At 34.7% G+C, this 16,144-nt stretch overlaps 1 protein-coding gene across 1 annotated transcript; it reads left to right on the top strand.

Annotated features, from left to right (window-relative positions):
* The first annotated feature begins 9,602 nt into the window (after positions 1–9,602).
* LOC130954386 (uncharacterized) lies at positions 9,603–15,903 on the top strand. The gene is made up of 7 exons (XM_057881123.1): positions 9,603–9,919; positions 11,795–11,905; positions 12,051–12,106; positions 13,940–14,063; positions 14,161–14,267; positions 15,262–15,331; positions 15,569–15,903. The coding sequence occupies exons 2-7, from the start codon at positions 11,824–11,826 to the stop codon at positions 15,670–15,672; spliced, it is 543 nt and encodes a 180-aa protein (XP_057737106.1). The 5' UTR covers positions 9,603–9,919; positions 11,795–11,823; the 3' UTR covers positions 15,673–15,903.
* Positions 15,904–16,144: the final 241 nt, after the last annotated feature.

Raw genomic sequence — 16,144 nt, forward strand, 5'->3', positions numbered from 1 at the left:
TAAGATTTTGATTTTAGCTTAAAGGTCTTGCTGCAGAAGCCTCATTGATTAAGTTATCATGATTTAGAGCAAAAGAAAATTTAGATTCATAAAATTGTGTGTCCCTAGATAAGAAAATGTTCCTTGCATTGACATTATATAATATGCAGTCATTTACTCCACTTTTATATCTCAAAAGTACACATTTTTGTTTGCTCTTTTATCCAATTTGGTTCTATGAACATGCAATGTTGATATATAAACTAAGCATCTAAATACTCCTAAGTAGTTCAAATCTAGTAACTTCCCTTTTAAAACCTGATAAGGTGATATGTCATTGAGTAATGAACTAAGAAATCTATTTATCAAATGTACTGCATGAGCTGCATTAAAGTTCCAAAATTTTTTAGTAAATGTGAATGAAATAAAGTGCTTTAGCAGTGGCTAAGATATGTTGATGCTTTCTTTACAAAGCCATTTTGTTGAGTGTCTCAACACAAGTGGTTTGATACAAGGTTGTCAAATTCGCGAGTCTAGGTAAACTTGTGGAACTGACCTAGACTCGTACGAGTTTACCTAAATTTTTTGTAATATATATATATATATATATATATATATATATATATATATACACACTCAAATATATGCATTCAAATTTAACAATTTCAACATTAAAACACATAATAAATTAAAATAATACTACAATGATAACAAGTACTCTAGAACACACATTCAAATCCTACACAAGTATGCATTTAGTTCAATATAGAACACACAGTCACATAGAATCAAAGCTTCATATAACACAACCAAACAAAAAAGAAAACAATAAAGCAACAATTAAATGTTTTAATGAACTAAAAGCCTAAAACTGAAATTCTCCAATATCTTCATCTTCTATGGCGTCAACATCAACATCATCATCTTCACAATCTTCATCAGAAATATCATTTCTTTCAAATTCAGGTTCGACACGACCAACAAAATCATCATCATTCATATGTTCATGTTCTTCCTCCGTTAAATTTTGATTTGGCTCCCCCAATGAACACATTCTCAGACATTTTGTCCCTAAATTAATAAATCAACAATACCAAATAATTAATTTAGTAAGGTTATAAATTCAGATTTCAGCAGTGCCTGTAACAACTAATTCTAAATTTAGTTGTAACAAGTAACAACTAACAAAGATCATAATTTCATATTTAGCAGTAAGCCAGTAACAACTAACAAAGGTCATAAATTTAGAATTCACAAATTCAAGTATGCAATAGTAACAAACTAACACTAACAACTAATAACTACAAAATACAGTAACTCAGTAACACAAAATCGCATACAAACATACCTGAATGGAGCAAACGAATGAACAGAGGACATAAACGGTGAGAACGAACAGCAGCTGCTCGGTGACTGGCAGAGGACACGAAGAAAAGCAGTAACGTGACAAACAATGCATCATGACGGATGACAGAGGCTCTACGGGCGCGGGAGTGACAGTGAGAGAACGGCGGACGAGCGGAGAGGCACGAACGAGTGAGTAACGAGATGAACGGCAGGGACGCAAGCGATGGCGGCGAGTGATGAACAGCATCAAAAGATGGACGAAAATGAGAGTGAGAGAATGGCAGGGAGAAGAGTGAGTCATGAGAAACATTAGGGATTACGGTTCCATGATTTAACGTTATTCTCCTCTTTTGGGGGGGGGGGGGGTGGGGAAACGACGCTATTTTGGCGAAAATGAGCATCCAACACAAATTCGCTGTCTCGCGAGTTTGACTGAGTTTACCTGAGTCTACCCTGAAATGAGTTTATGTCTGAGTTAACTCAATTCTACTACCTAAACTCGTAAACTCGTACAAGTTTACGAGTTAACTCGTAAGTTTGACAACAATGTTTGATGTAAAATTCCCTTTGATACATAAAATCTTTCTAACTTGAATTCTGCCCCATAGTCTATTCTAATTCTTTTTATTTTTATGTTAAATTGTGTATCAACTATTTTTACAAAATTTTGAACTAAATTGCTAGCTTTACTCTTGTTTTTTTTTTTTTATAAAGAATAACCTAGTGAATCTGCTTTTGTCATCAATAATAGTCAAAAAGTACCTATGACCAAACATTGATGCTGTGTCAATTGGACCTCATATGTCCATGTGCACTATGTCAAACAAGCATTCTAATTTTGAGAAACTAGTGGAAAATGGTAGTCTCTTTTGTTTGGCATAGTGACATGAGTCACATGGTTTTATTACAAACTGAATTTTCTAAAAAAAAAACTATATTCCTTTTTCACTACATTTATTCTACTATTAGGTAAGTGTCTAAGCCTTAGATGCCAGATGTTATTTTTTGTATGTTGTGCATATTGTGTATGTTGTGAGGTGAGTGCAAAAGCATGAGTGAAAAGTGAATGAGCAGCTGCAACAGGAACTAGGCTTTTAAAGGCATAGAACCCCATCCTTTGTTCAGCTACACTAATTGTCTTCTTGGTGTTTTGGTCTTGAATTTTACAATTATTTTCATAAAAAATCAGTTTACACCTTGAATCTTTAGTTAATTTCAACATTGAAATTAGATTGAATTTAAAAGTAGGTATATAGAAAACATGTGTAAGCTGAAAAGATTCAAAAAGTGTATTAACCCTGCAGGTTTAGCTATTGTATGTGTGCCATTAGGCATGTTTATTAGAACTGGTTTTATTTCTTGAAGTGTTTTGAAAGATTTCATAAGAAAAGCAACATGATTGGTGGCTCCAAAGTCAATAACTCAAGAATGTGGAGCAAAAACAAACAATGATATAATGTATGAGAGATTTGGGTAATGCTATGCTTTGGTTGTGCATCTTGCTAGTTCAAGAGAGCAAGCAGTGCTTCCTTCTGATTTGGAATAAGACTAAGCTTGGAGCTCACTTCACTATCCATTTGGACTTCATTGCTAATTTCTTCACTATTCTCTTCAGCAATTACATTATTGATTGTACCATTGCTGTGTCCACCTTTTAGATGTGGAGGAAACCTATGCTTTCTATAACAGACATGAATTAAATAGCCATTCTTACCATAATAGGTGTAGTATTTTGAGTTCCTTCCCCCTCTAACAAAGCTTCCTCTACTAGTTCTACCTCTGTCCTTTCCTCTTGTGCCTCCTGAGTTATTTGAATCTGAATTGGCCATCAAGGTTTTATTCTCCATCATTTCACCTGCGTTCATTTGTCTTTCTTGTTGCAAGACCATAGAAAATGCATCTTCTACCTTGGGTAGAATTGTTCATTTAATCCTCTTAGAAACCTTACCATGCAAGAATCTTCCTTATATCCCCTCACTGTACTGAATTCATAGTTGCAATGTGTAACGACTCAACTTCTAGTATGTCATGACTAATGCTAGCCGCTAGACGCTACTTCACGGATTTTCTTAGAGACACTAGACCTTATATTAAATATATACATATAAGATTGTAGTGCTAGTCGAGATTGCATGTTAGATAGATATAACGGAATAGGTAATAGTTCATCAGATAATGGCTTAGTTTGGTAAAATTTTTACTTTTTAAAAGTAACTTATAAAAGCTAGTTTTTAAAAGATAGATTTTTTAAAAGTGTAGCATTTATATTTGGTAAATCAAATTAAAAATTACTTTTAATAAACACAAGCAACAACAATTATGTTTGGTAAAATAGCTTTTAAAACTTAAAATTACTATAAAAGACATAAATTTAAGCGTTAAATTTAAAAATTAGTTAATATATGAGGTTATATTAGACTTTTAAATTTTGAAAAGCACAAGCTAACTTTGAAAAGCTCCACCTTAGTTGTTTTCAAAAGTATTTCAATCTTTTAAAAGTTGCAAGTACAAGCACATGATCTTTTTGACTTACCAAACACAAATTGAGGAGCTTGTGCTTTTAAAAAGCATAAACACCTCTTCGAAAAGTTTTACCAAACCAAGCCAATATCTACATGAAGTATAGAAAACACAAAAAAACATAATAAGATCATACATATATGCCCGCAGGCTCATTTAGTACATCATAGTTCACACCGAATATGTCACTACTTATTCATGTAAATGTTTACAAACTCCACCATTATTTAAACTAACAGGCTCCAACTCACAAGAGCCACCCTAATCTGGGACCCGTTATAAGTTATTTATATAGATATTTATAAAATCACCTAGACCTCTAAAAGTATATACAAAGCGAGGGAAAAGACTACTACTACTGCTGCTACTATTATTGCTGCTACTCATGGATATCTTGGTAGCTGAGGAAACACTGTGCTGAAGCAAGGAGAGAATCATCAGACACACCCGTGATGTTGCTATTCGCTTGTCTAAATGCGAAAAACTCAAAGAAGATCACCATGGTTCCCATCTGTGGAACAGAAAAAAGTAAGGGAGTGAGAACATAAGGTTCCCATCAGGGTACTACACAGGAAACTAAGGGTTCCGTAGCCTAAGTCTAAGTATTCGCAAGGTTAAAACGGTGATTAACATACGGGCAAGCACAATCACAAGTATACAACAGAATAATAGTAAGCAATCACAAGCAGAGAAATGTAGAAACCAAGTATGATGCATATCTGGTCCTATACAATCTATGAGCTCACGCGTCAGTTGTCTACCCGCAACCCGATGTTATCCAGGATTAAGCTTGAATATGGTTTTTCCAACTGCGTACGTTCTGCACACGTGCCTAATGGACAAAGCGACGTGCATTCTGGCAACTGGCAATCATTGCAAAGCTTGACGCCATAGTATGCTAATAGTTAAAGAAACAGGTTTCAACATAAAGTGGGCATTCTCACATCTTATGGTTCTGGTTCCATCAGAGCAGAAACTTCTCCTCCTCAGATAATCTCTTAGAACTTTGGAGTTTACAGTTTTCTTTTTCTTCAGCACTTTTCAAATAAACTTTACCTCTAAGAGACTTCTCTGGCCTTTTCTTTTATAAAAACTTATGCATGATCTCTTTTCTTTAAATCTCTCAGCCTTTGTTACATTTATTATTTTGCCCTTGGTACTTTTATATATTTTCAATTTTTGTCCTTTTGTACATAACTTCTCTTTTTACTGTTTTCTTTAGGCTTTTAGTGACACTTTCACCACTAATATTATTACTATGCCATTTTATTCTCATATTCTTCCTAACATACTTTTTTGCCCTTTATTAAGTTAATTAACCACTTTTACATTTGCTTTATGTCTAGAATTACCATTTTATCCCTAAGTGCTCTAGTTTTTTCATTTAACCTTATTTAGCGTCAAATTTTATTGGATTGACCCTAATATTTTTGTTAAATACCAATTTTATCCCTAAGAACCTAAAATACCATTTTAACCTTTATTAATTTGTTTACTTGTTTTAGTTACTACTTTTTACTATTTACTTCTAATTTTTACTACAGCTTTTATTTAGCCTCAAAAATTTATTTTAATTATAATTTTGACCCAACTAATCTATATATTTACTATTTTGTCCCTGATAATGCTAAGTTTAGAAGTTTACTGATCTTTCAATTAAATTATATTGTTAACCCTCTTTTTACCCAAAAATAACTATAACACCCTTTTTATTTTTACTCATTTATTTCATAGGATTAAAATTAGTTTTCTATCTTCTTTGTAACCCTCTAACACATCACTTTCCAGGTCTCTTACTAGCTAAATTTCCAAGGGTGTAATTTTTTATTTATACCCACTTTTAGTGACGCTTAAGGCTTGAAACTTAAACCCCAATGCTCTAATTAATTTCAGTGGTTCATACAATTTTCAAAAGCAAATAAGCTTTATATATCACTCAAATAACAAGTCAAAAATAGAGAAGTACTACTAAATTTATAGATTATAAAATTAAGCATAAAATTACCACAAAGTGGCTTATATGAACACCGAATCCAGCACAAATATATTCTAACTATTCCTAAGCCTGAAATCTTGTTTAATTCAGTTCTTAGACTTCTCACACACCAAAAACACTCTCACAAAAGTAGAGATACAGCTGGTGGTGGTGCAATATTCTCCTTGGCCAAAAAGTGTCACAAAAAGTGATGAAATTAACCACTTTGAGCTTGAATTTTTCTAGCTCTTTAGGTGTGCTCTATATGGACTTCAACAGAAGTCTTTTATACATGAAAGAGAGCAAGAATTAATCAAAGTCACTGCTAAAAAAACTGAAAAGAATGGAGAAGGAGCAAGAGCTTACCTTGTTGAAATTTTGGTAAAAATGCAAGAATTGTGAAAACGAGCATTGAATTGTATTTCGATGGTTTGGATTCTTGAAGACCACTTGAAGAATAATGAAAGAATAGTTGGGATGACGGTTGGGACGTAGATAAAAGTGCAGAATTTCACTATTTTTCTCTCTTTGAAACATGGTAAAAAACTCACAAAATGCATAGTATTTTTGTGAATTTTGTGATCAATGTTTCCTTAAATAAAATCTGAGTTTTGGCTGAATTAATTATGGTAAAAGGAGCTAAAAAAATCAGAGGAAACTGGGCTGAGATTGAGAGAGAAGAGGCATGATTTTGAGGAAACACAATCAGGTTTATAATGATGTGTTTATTTGTAGTTAACTGCAATTAGTTACTCATGGTTAAAAATACATCAGAGAGGGGGTGAGAGACTGATATAATCTCGGACCAGAGGCTTAGAGGGAGAGGCAAGTTACTTGGTTGGCAAGTGAGAGAATTAGGGTCTCTAGGAGTTGTTTGTGGAATACTAGTAAAAAATTTTGTTCGGGGTAACTTTTACTGTATGGTAAAATTATTAATGGTTAAGATTTATTCTTAATGAAATAAATCATGAATGGATGGCTAATATTAATCTTGGGACACAATTACCAATGTAGAAATTATTTTTACCACTAATTCTAAATTTTTTGGTTACTAACTTTTTCCGGCGCACACAAAAGCATCACTAAAAGTGAATTCCTGGCTGAAAAGTCTTTAGTGAAGAAAATAAACCAATGGGCAAGTAAGTGTTTATTTTTTACTACTCAAATTTAACTTAGAGGAATTAATTACCCTCGTAAAGTCAAGTTTGACCTATTAATTATTATTTTTTAATTTATTTTTATTTTTTTACTATTGGTCCTGTCTCACTAATAATTATTGGGTCATGGTTCAGAATTTTGCGGAATAAGTTACACAATAGCCAAAAAAGCCAGTTTATCAAAAATTGAGTTTTAACATAACAGTCTGCACAGTGAGAATATTGCGGAATCGGGCGAAGATTATCCAGATCTTCCTAAATTTCCTTTTATTTTGTGTAGTATGAAATGATTGATTGATCACCTTGTTTCACAGCAAATACTTCTTCTTGTAGTTCCACAATTCTGAAAATGTCACCTTGATTGTATTTGTGTTGTAGTTCTTTCCACAATTCCACTGCGTAGTCAATCCACATCACGTTTCACGCTATTTCTCCACTCAGGGACAAATTTATCCATAAAGTCACATACGTGTTGCACCTTTCCCAAGCTTGGAACAAACTATCATTCTTTTCTGGTTTCTTGATCGACCCATCTATGAATTTCACCTTGTTCTTTGATTTTAATGCACGCCACATAGCTTTCTCCCAAACGTGATAATTGTTTGTTCCTAAACTGACCGATACCATAGGAGATCCTGGATTCTCTCCAAGATGTAAAAAGTAGGGACTGGTTGGATCTAGAGCTGGCTCATTGCTGGCTTAGATTGATTTTTCTGCATCATGTTGAATTGATTCATGAAATTCACCAAAGCTTGAATATCTACTGAAGAGAGGGAAAACGAGTTGTTGTCCATGATTTTGAATCTTCAATATTCTAGATTCGTTTAAGGCTCTTTCTCCCAATTATTCGTTCTTACATTCTTCTACTTCTCTTCCATGCTCACCGCATAATGAGAAAATTGTGAGTTTAAAGAGTAGAAAAATAGAATAGATCAAACATGTAAGGAGAAAAAGAGCTGTGAAGAGAAGAGTGTAGTTCTCTTACTAGCTTCACAAATGAGACTTACAAGAACAATCCTCAAGTTTCTAATCTCATTTTCTAAGCTTATATACTAACTAATTCAACACATTTGCCAACTAAAAATAAATTTCTAATAACTAATTCAATTATCACTAACTGCCTCATAACTAACTCTCAAATCAGAACTTACTAAAAATATAACATCTAATAACTAACTGCCTATACTATTACTGTTGTGTGATTCATACTTCATGTAATATGGATATCCGAGAAGATCTGAGTATCCGACGGATACAAGATCTCCATTATCCATCGCGAAAATATGGCACAGCTGAGAAGAGTTTTAAAAACTAAGGACAAGGACATGTCCCCAATCTATGAGGATCTGTTGCCATCTCTACCCATACTCGCCCCATGTTTTTTAATTTGATTTATATTTGAATGATGTTCAAGGTTTTATAAATTTAAAAAATTGTTTTATGTTGGATTTTAAAGATTATTGTGGGCGAGTATGAACTGAATTTTAAAGATTCATGGTTCTGTCAACGGGCTTTGAGGACGTCGGACTAGAGGTTGCGGCAGTCGCGGCGAAACTAGCGTCCAGGCGGCAGGCATCTGCAGTGAGGAGCGACGAAGGCTGCGTTAAAGAGAAGTGGCATCTTTGGGTCGAGGAAGAAGTAGGGGTGGCAACATGCACCTTACCCACGGGTACCTAACCCGACCCAGCTCGGTCGGGTAGGATTTAGGTAGGAACCCTATTTGCACCCTATACATGTATATATTATATACTTATCGAAAAATGTGTTTCAAGTGGATGTTATATCAAAAACCTCTCACTAAATGGAAAAAGCCTTAGTCATTAAGAGAATATCACTAATTGATAATTTAATACGTTTTTATTTACATAAAAGTCAATTCTATTTTAAATTACCATCAAGTTATATAATAATATTGTATCTTTTTGGTAACCTGCGGATAAGGTTAGGATTAGGATATTCTCAATCCGCATATAAAATAGGGTTGAGTTTATATAAAAATTTCAACCTGTGGGTAGGGTTAGGATTGTATCCAAACCCTACCCTACCCTACCCTACCCATTGCCACCCTTAGGAAGAAGAGAGTTTCGCTGTAGAGCATTTTTGGTTGGTGGGTCTCAAAGTTCTTTTCGGGTTGGGTTGGTTTGTCAGCCTTGACCCAAAACCCAAAACCCAAAACCCAAAAAGAAAAATGCTCAATCCAAAAATATAAGAAGAAAAGAAAAAATGTATGCAATCTCACAAAGAAACACCGATCATCCATTACCGAGACACAAGGCACCATCTCCGTCCGCAATTGCAGTAGCCACCACTGCGATCCCAGGCGCACCACCGCCTTTAGGCTTGTGCCACCAAGGTTGGACCGAGACGTATGCACTTATTTTTAAATTTCTATGTTTTTATTTATTGTCAATGTTCTAAAAATCGAACCAGACCGACCGGTCAGACCAATTCAACTGCAAACCGGCAATATTAATGGTCTGGTCAGACATGTAAAACCGTTGAACCGGCCGAGAACTGGCCGGTCGGACCGAACCGGAACCCGGCCGGTTTACCCAAACACGGAAGGTCCTTCTATCTAGCATAAAAAAGGTTGCCATCCGTCCGTCTATCTAGCCTCCCTCGTGCTGCAAGTCTGCAACCCTGTTCGCTGTCACCGATCGCGGCTGCTTCTTCGAGCTCTGCGTCCGTCGTCTTTGTCTGCTCAGCCGCGCTTCCGTCGCCGATTGTTTGCCGTTCACGTTCGCGTCTTCGTTCAGCTGTCGTCTTCGTTCGCGTTCTTCGCCGTTCACGTTCGCTTGGCGTTCATCGTTTGCGTTTACTCGCCGTTCACCGTTCGAGTTCGCATTCGCGTTCGTCTGGAAGCCACGTTGCTCTGCTTCAAACTCTGCGACCAACCCGCGCGCTCCACCTAGCCGACGAACTGCTCTCTTTTGTCGCCGGCGTGAGTTCCCTAAACCCGCCACCAGACAATACACTCACACAACACCAATACTCTGCTTCAAACTCTGCAACTTCTGATTTCTATTACAATAAGTAACTATTTGATTTGGTATTGGTTTGGATTTTTTCATAGACTGAATTGAAGTTACAATAGTTATGTTCTCTTCTCTATCACATTGATTTTAAGCTTTGAATTCTCTTATTTCGTTTTAATTTTACCGCACTCAACATGTTTGATGAAATGCTTTAACCATATTTCTGGTTGGTTTTATAATTTCTAGCTTTTAGAAACTTAGAAAATTGATTGCATGTGAAATTAGAATAATTGGATCTTAGTAATTAGGAAATTTTAGCTGCATAAATAGCATCTTTGCAGAAAACATATTAGCATGATGATTCCACTTGCAATAGTGTTCTTTTGGTAAATTTTAACTGTTATTGTGAACTTGTTAATTTGCTAATTGTTCTTGGGTTGTTGTTCGGTTGTTTTTCTGTTAATTTTAACTTTTTTTTTGTTTTTGTTGTGATTTTCTGTTCTTGAACTTCTTAAGTTGATAATTTGCTAAATTGTTGGGCTGCTGTTGTTTTAATTTGCTAAATTGTGAGGTTGCTGCGATTTAATTTGTTGGATTTTCTATTTAGGTCTTGTTCTTGTTTATTTGCTAAATTGTTGTTGTGTATTTATTGTTGTCTTTGAGATTATTGCTGGATATTGGTGATCATTGATTTATTATATGCTTCATGTTTTCATTGTTTTCTTCTTCTGAAGGGGAAAAAAATTCTGTTTTCATTGTTTTGTTGATTGTTTGTTCTGTTTCAGAAATCAATTTTTGGTAATCAATGCTCAAATTCTGAATGTTGTTCTGCAGTTTTTGTTTTGTTTCAGAAATCAATTTTTTGTGATCAATGCTCAAGTTCTGAATCTTGTTCTGTTTTGTTTTAAGGCTGTGTTTGGAAGCGGTGATGATTTCTGAGTGTTGTTTTGTTTTTGTTTTAAGGCTGTGTGTTGTGTTCAATTTTCATTTTGTAGGAAATTCTTTGAGGTATATAAGAATTAAGAAGAAAGACTATTTCAACTGTATTACTTTGTTGATTCTGGTTTGCTACAAGCTTGAACTTAGAATTGAAGAGAGAAACCCTTTATTATTTCATCATTGGCCTATTTTTGGCATTGCATATTATTGTAGTTTGTTTATTCATAGAACTAGTTGTTTATGATCCCCTTTTGAAGTTAAAAAATGCAGTAGAAGAGTGTTTAGGACCAGTTGCTCTATTCATTGAATTTTTATAGAATCAGGTGTTTATTACATAACGGTTTTTCTGGTTGAACCGCGGTTGAACCAATGAACCAGTAATTAGAGCGGTTCGATGACTGGTCCGGTTTTCAGAACCTTTGTTTACTGTTTCTGTAATTTGAAGAAAATGTAAGAGGGATTCGTTTGAGCTTGAACGAGAAATAATGGATTCTCTTGAAGATTTGTTGCTTCGATGATTTATTGGATGTCACACTTCAAAATGAATCTTACTTTTTGTTGATTGTTGAATTTTGTTTGGTACATTGACAAGTTTGGATCGAAGATCTTGTGCATGCTACAAACTGAAGTACCTTAGCTCAAATTCCAATAAATTCTCCAACTAAGGAAGAAGATTCGAATTAATTGATGGAAGCAACTTTTTTACATTGAATTATAAAGATGTTTTACGATTTTGTAACTGTGTATCATTGGAAGTTTGATGCTGCTGATTCAATTTTTTTAGTTTTGGGTTCAAGCTTTAACCTTGAATTTCGAGGTTGTTCATTTAAGTTAGATTTGTTTCATATGTTCAATAGATGGTGATTTTGATTAGGTTTTTGTGGTCCTGGTTTTTGGTGTAGATTGACATTTTTGGTGGTAAAAGAAGAAGATGCAGCAGAGAAAAGCAGGGTTGGGGAGGCCATCTGGAACTGATGGCTCAGATTACTCATACCGTATGGTTGTTGATTCAAGTTAGTTCCATTACTCCAAAGCCCTCAATTTTCTCTCATTACCGTTGCTGATTGTGCTTAATTTCATATGTTTTATTCTTGTTGCTCTGCTTTCAGCTATAGATCCCTGATTTTATGTTTTACTTTTCGTTGTTGTGTCATTTAGGATATCAGTTGGTTGCAAAGGGCAAGCAACGCCTTTCTCGCCTATTTATCTTTCAGGTACCATTCCCTTTTGTTCTTCCTTCTTTTATTATTTATTTCTCTCTATCATTAATTTTGTTGGAATTGGGCTTCTATTTCAATTGGCAATTCCTAATGATATCCTTTATCCTGATTTATTAACGGAGTATCTTAGAGTATTCAGGAGAAATATGTAATTTGGTATAATGTACTACTTATTGACATGTTCCATTAGGAGTATGGGTAAGTTCAGGGCCTTAGTAGGTAAACAGGATGAACAGCTGGGTGGGGCCTTTGTGTCTAAAATTTGAACTTTGAACTTTGAAGAGCATGTCTCTCCTTGTTATTGAAAATGTTGCGAGGAGTATAATTATATCCGAGAACTGATTGAATATAGCAGAGGACAAAAGACCCCATAAAATTAAACAAGGAAGCAATGTGTGTGTATATGTTTTAGTATAAAAATACACACTCAATAGTCGGTATGCGGTAATGAAACTATATTCTGTGGTTTCTCAAGAAGTTTCTCAAGAATATTCACACTTGCAAGAAGAGTACAGAAATAATATTTGGAGAAACCATCCTACCGCGCATAAAGTGTTTTAAGTATATTGGGTATATGATACAGGATAGTGGAAAAATTGGGAGGATGTAAAACATCGGTTACAAACGGGTTGGTCAAAGTGGCAGAGTGCGTTAGGTTTTATATGCGACAAAAAAGTACTTTCAAAACTTAAAGGGAAATCTTATCGCACTACTATTAGACCGGCTATGTTATATGAAACAGAGTGTTGGGCGGTAAAGGGTGAGCATGAACATAAGTTAAGTATGGCAGATATGAGATGGATGAGTGGCCACATACGTATGGACAAAATAAGAAATGAAGATATACGAGAAAAAGTTGGAGGTTCGCTTATTGTAGAAAAGATGGTAGAATCTCGTCTCAAGTAGTTTGGACATGTGGGAAGAAGATCAACAGAGCACCTGGTTGGGAGGATAGATGAGATGGAGGTGGACATGTGGCAAATGATAGAGGAAGACCTTAAAAGACCATACATGAGGTGGTCAAAGGAAATATACGTGTCAACAGTCTCATTGTATATACATGATAGGGTGCAATGGCGCCGTTTGATCCATTAACTGACCCTACCTAGTGGAACAAGGCTTTGTTGTTATTGTTTAGGAAGATTGAGATAATAGAAGAATTCTTGAGAGGCAGGTAGAATGTTCAGCAAGGGAATCAGAATATTGGCACGCCAAACAAAGCCTGACTTTTCCATGAGCCGCAAGAGACTATTACCCATTCTGCTCACATAATCAGATCTTTGAGCATTTGGTTGGGTCAATCCCTCCTTTTCTCTATCCTGTGACCTGTTTCCCTGGTTTACCTGTTGCAACCCACTTTCCATTTTGGTTTTCACCATATAACCTTGCTTAACTGTCTTCTAGCATCTTCTGCAAACACAGCATCATTAGAAAATGTGAACACATAATTTTCTTATGTTGGCAATGATTTTATTCTTGAAAACTGAAGTACAACAATATCAACATGTTTACTTTCGTGCACTGGATTTTACTTGGTAAGCTTGTCACGACAAGAATGGTTATTGAGTTTTATGCGTAGTGTTAGAATATTTTCGCTCTTCTTCTAATTATGGTTGATTGTGAGTAGTGCTTAGTTAATAAGGGTTAAGACATCATCTATTAAAGGGATTTTGTTTGTTTAATGTTCATAGCCATGTAATAATATCTTTATTTTTTAGCTCCAAGTATTTGAGCACAGTAACAAATCTTTTACTTTTGTATCCTTTAAATGTTTATATGAGTATATATTTGTTTTGTCTGATATATAATTTGAATTTTGCATTGCAGGGTCTATTTTTATTAATGGGAGTGATATTTGCAGTTTTGCCAGCAATGAAAAAGGATACTCCAAATAGAGTTGCCCTTTCTTCCGCTCTTGTTAGTTTCATTTCTCTTGCCATTGCAGAAATAGGTTGCCAAAACAGATTTCTTTATTTTCCTTTATCATTCTATTGAGCTTTTCATTTGGACCTTTTAAATAAGATATCTCTTTGAATTTTTTGATAAAGGTCGAAGACGAAGCCGGGCCAGTTTGTTGAGATTTTATAGTGTGATATCATCTCTTGCTGTGGTTTCGTTGACCATGTCTCTAGTTAAGCAGTATTCTCTGCTGAAGGTAAATATATCACATAATCATATCTGCTGAATTTCCTAGGAGATTGATTTATAAGAAAAAATTGAAGAACTTATACAAGGGAATCATGAGAAACTGGATGAACACCAGAAACTACTTTCTGGAGATTCATGAATCATCAACTAATGTGCACACTGTAGTTACTATTTTTTGAGTTATGATGAGTAGTTGGATACTATAATTTCTTTGTACTTGATATTAGTCATTTTTACCAAGGTGCATGGGAATTATTTGTGTGCATGCTTTATCAGTAATTTGAAATTGGTTTCCAATAACTTGGGGAGTTTGTTAAGTTTCCACTTTTTTTTTCTTTTTTTTTTTTAAATATTAGTTCATTACTATGGTATTCAGTTTGATTTCCCATGTTACTTCATTTTTAATTTTTTTTTATGAGCTTCTCCATCTATCACTTGCTCTTCTATAAGCCTCTTATTCAAGTTCTCCACCAGAGGTAAAAAAGTTAACTTCAAAGTTGAAACTCTGCACTGAAAAGCTTCCTTTTATATTATATTTATGAAATCAATGTATTTTTTAGGTTATCCCCCCCCCCCCCTCCCTTGTCCTGTCCTGCACAGCCCCACCTAAAGTCATATTACTCCATAAGGTTATTAGTTATTACTTTAGAGGATCCTGATCTTATGAAGGCATATTAAATATTGAATCTTAAACTTATGTTAGTATTATAGAAGACATTGGCATGTATATATTGTAGTGCACCAGCATATGACTATACAAGACAGGTTATGAAAGGGTAATAGGTTCTAGGGTATTTTACACCAACCTCACCTATGGTTAAATAATATTGTATAATGTACCGTTTGATTTTTCATGCCTACACTAAACCTCCTGAGGTTACTGTAATTTGTTGTAAAGCACCACTGCTAGGTCAATGCATAGAATTATAAAGTAAGTATATGGTATGAAGTTGATTATTATCTTCTGGGTGACCTAATGTTTGCATTTGACTCCTCTCTAGGCCATCCAGGATTTTGGTTTGAAAGGAACAAGCATGTTTGATGCTGATAACTTTCCTGGCTTTCAAGTTGGTGAGTTTTCTTTTCAAATCCTAAATATAGTGTTCATGTTGTGCATTTGGCAATTGGAATTATAATTGGATTTTATAGTAATAATATTTGGAGAAATACTTGCATGTTCCAGGAACATATTTAGTGCATGTTTTAAACATATTCATAATCACTCATTGTTTTAATTATTCTTTTTTAACGTAATTTCCAAACACTAAATGAAGACAAATAGTTACAGGGCTTTTTTGCATCTTGCAGGTTTGCTGGTATATATATTCTCACTATTGTTGTTTAAGATTGTTACCATCAAAGCAGTTACTTCCCTTCTTTATAACATGTCCCCTCCCAAGAAAGCATCTTAGTCTTTCATCAGGTTTTGGGACCAAATCCAAAATACCGCAGAGTAGCAATGTTATGAGGTTTTTAATTCACGTGGACAGGATAGCCTGAGATATATTTGCACGGAATATTTTTGTTAGTTTTGAATTAGGATGAGTTTGGATTAGCTTTTGATTAAAGAAAAAAAGCAATTGTGTTTGTATAAAACAAAGTAAGTGTTTTTCCGGTAGACAATTAATTAACTTTTTAAATAAGCAATATATCATTTAAAATAAAACAATATTTTGTTCATTTTTTAATAAAAAGTATTTTTTATTAGAAGGTACTATTTTTAAGGGGAAAAATGCTATTAGTAACCAAGAAGAAAAAGAAAATTGAGCCTTTTTTGGTCGTGGGCTAGGCCCATAACCCTATCCAAAGCCCGAACCCTTCCCTGTCCCGGAACTCGCCCCCTAGTAGAATCCCAACTTCGTGCTGCCCCCGAATGCAATGATG

Source organism: Arachis stenosperma, chromosome 10 (genome assembly GCF_014773155.1).
Source record: "Arachis stenosperma cultivar V10309 chromosome 10, arast.V10309.gnm1.PFL2, whole genome shotgun sequence".
Taxonomy (NCBI): Eukaryota; Viridiplantae; Streptophyta; class Magnoliopsida; order Fabales; family Fabaceae; genus Arachis; species Arachis stenosperma.

What these genes read in the sequence shown, in the direction of transcription:
- LOC130954386 (XM_057881123.1), top strand. Translation starts at nt 11,824, where the DNA reads ATGCAGCAGAGAAAAGCAGGGTTGGGGAGGCCATCTGGAACTGATGGC. An exon ending in CCGTATGGTTGTTGATTCAA is followed by an intron (nt 11,906 to 12,050) that starts GTTAGTTCCATT and finishes TGTGTCATTTAG; the next exon opens with GATATCAGTTGGTTGCAAAG. An exon ending in AGCAGTATTCTCTGCTGAAG is followed by an intron (nt 14,268 to 15,261) that starts GTAAATATATCA and finishes ACTCCTCTCTAG; the next exon opens with GCCATCCAGGATTTTGGTTT.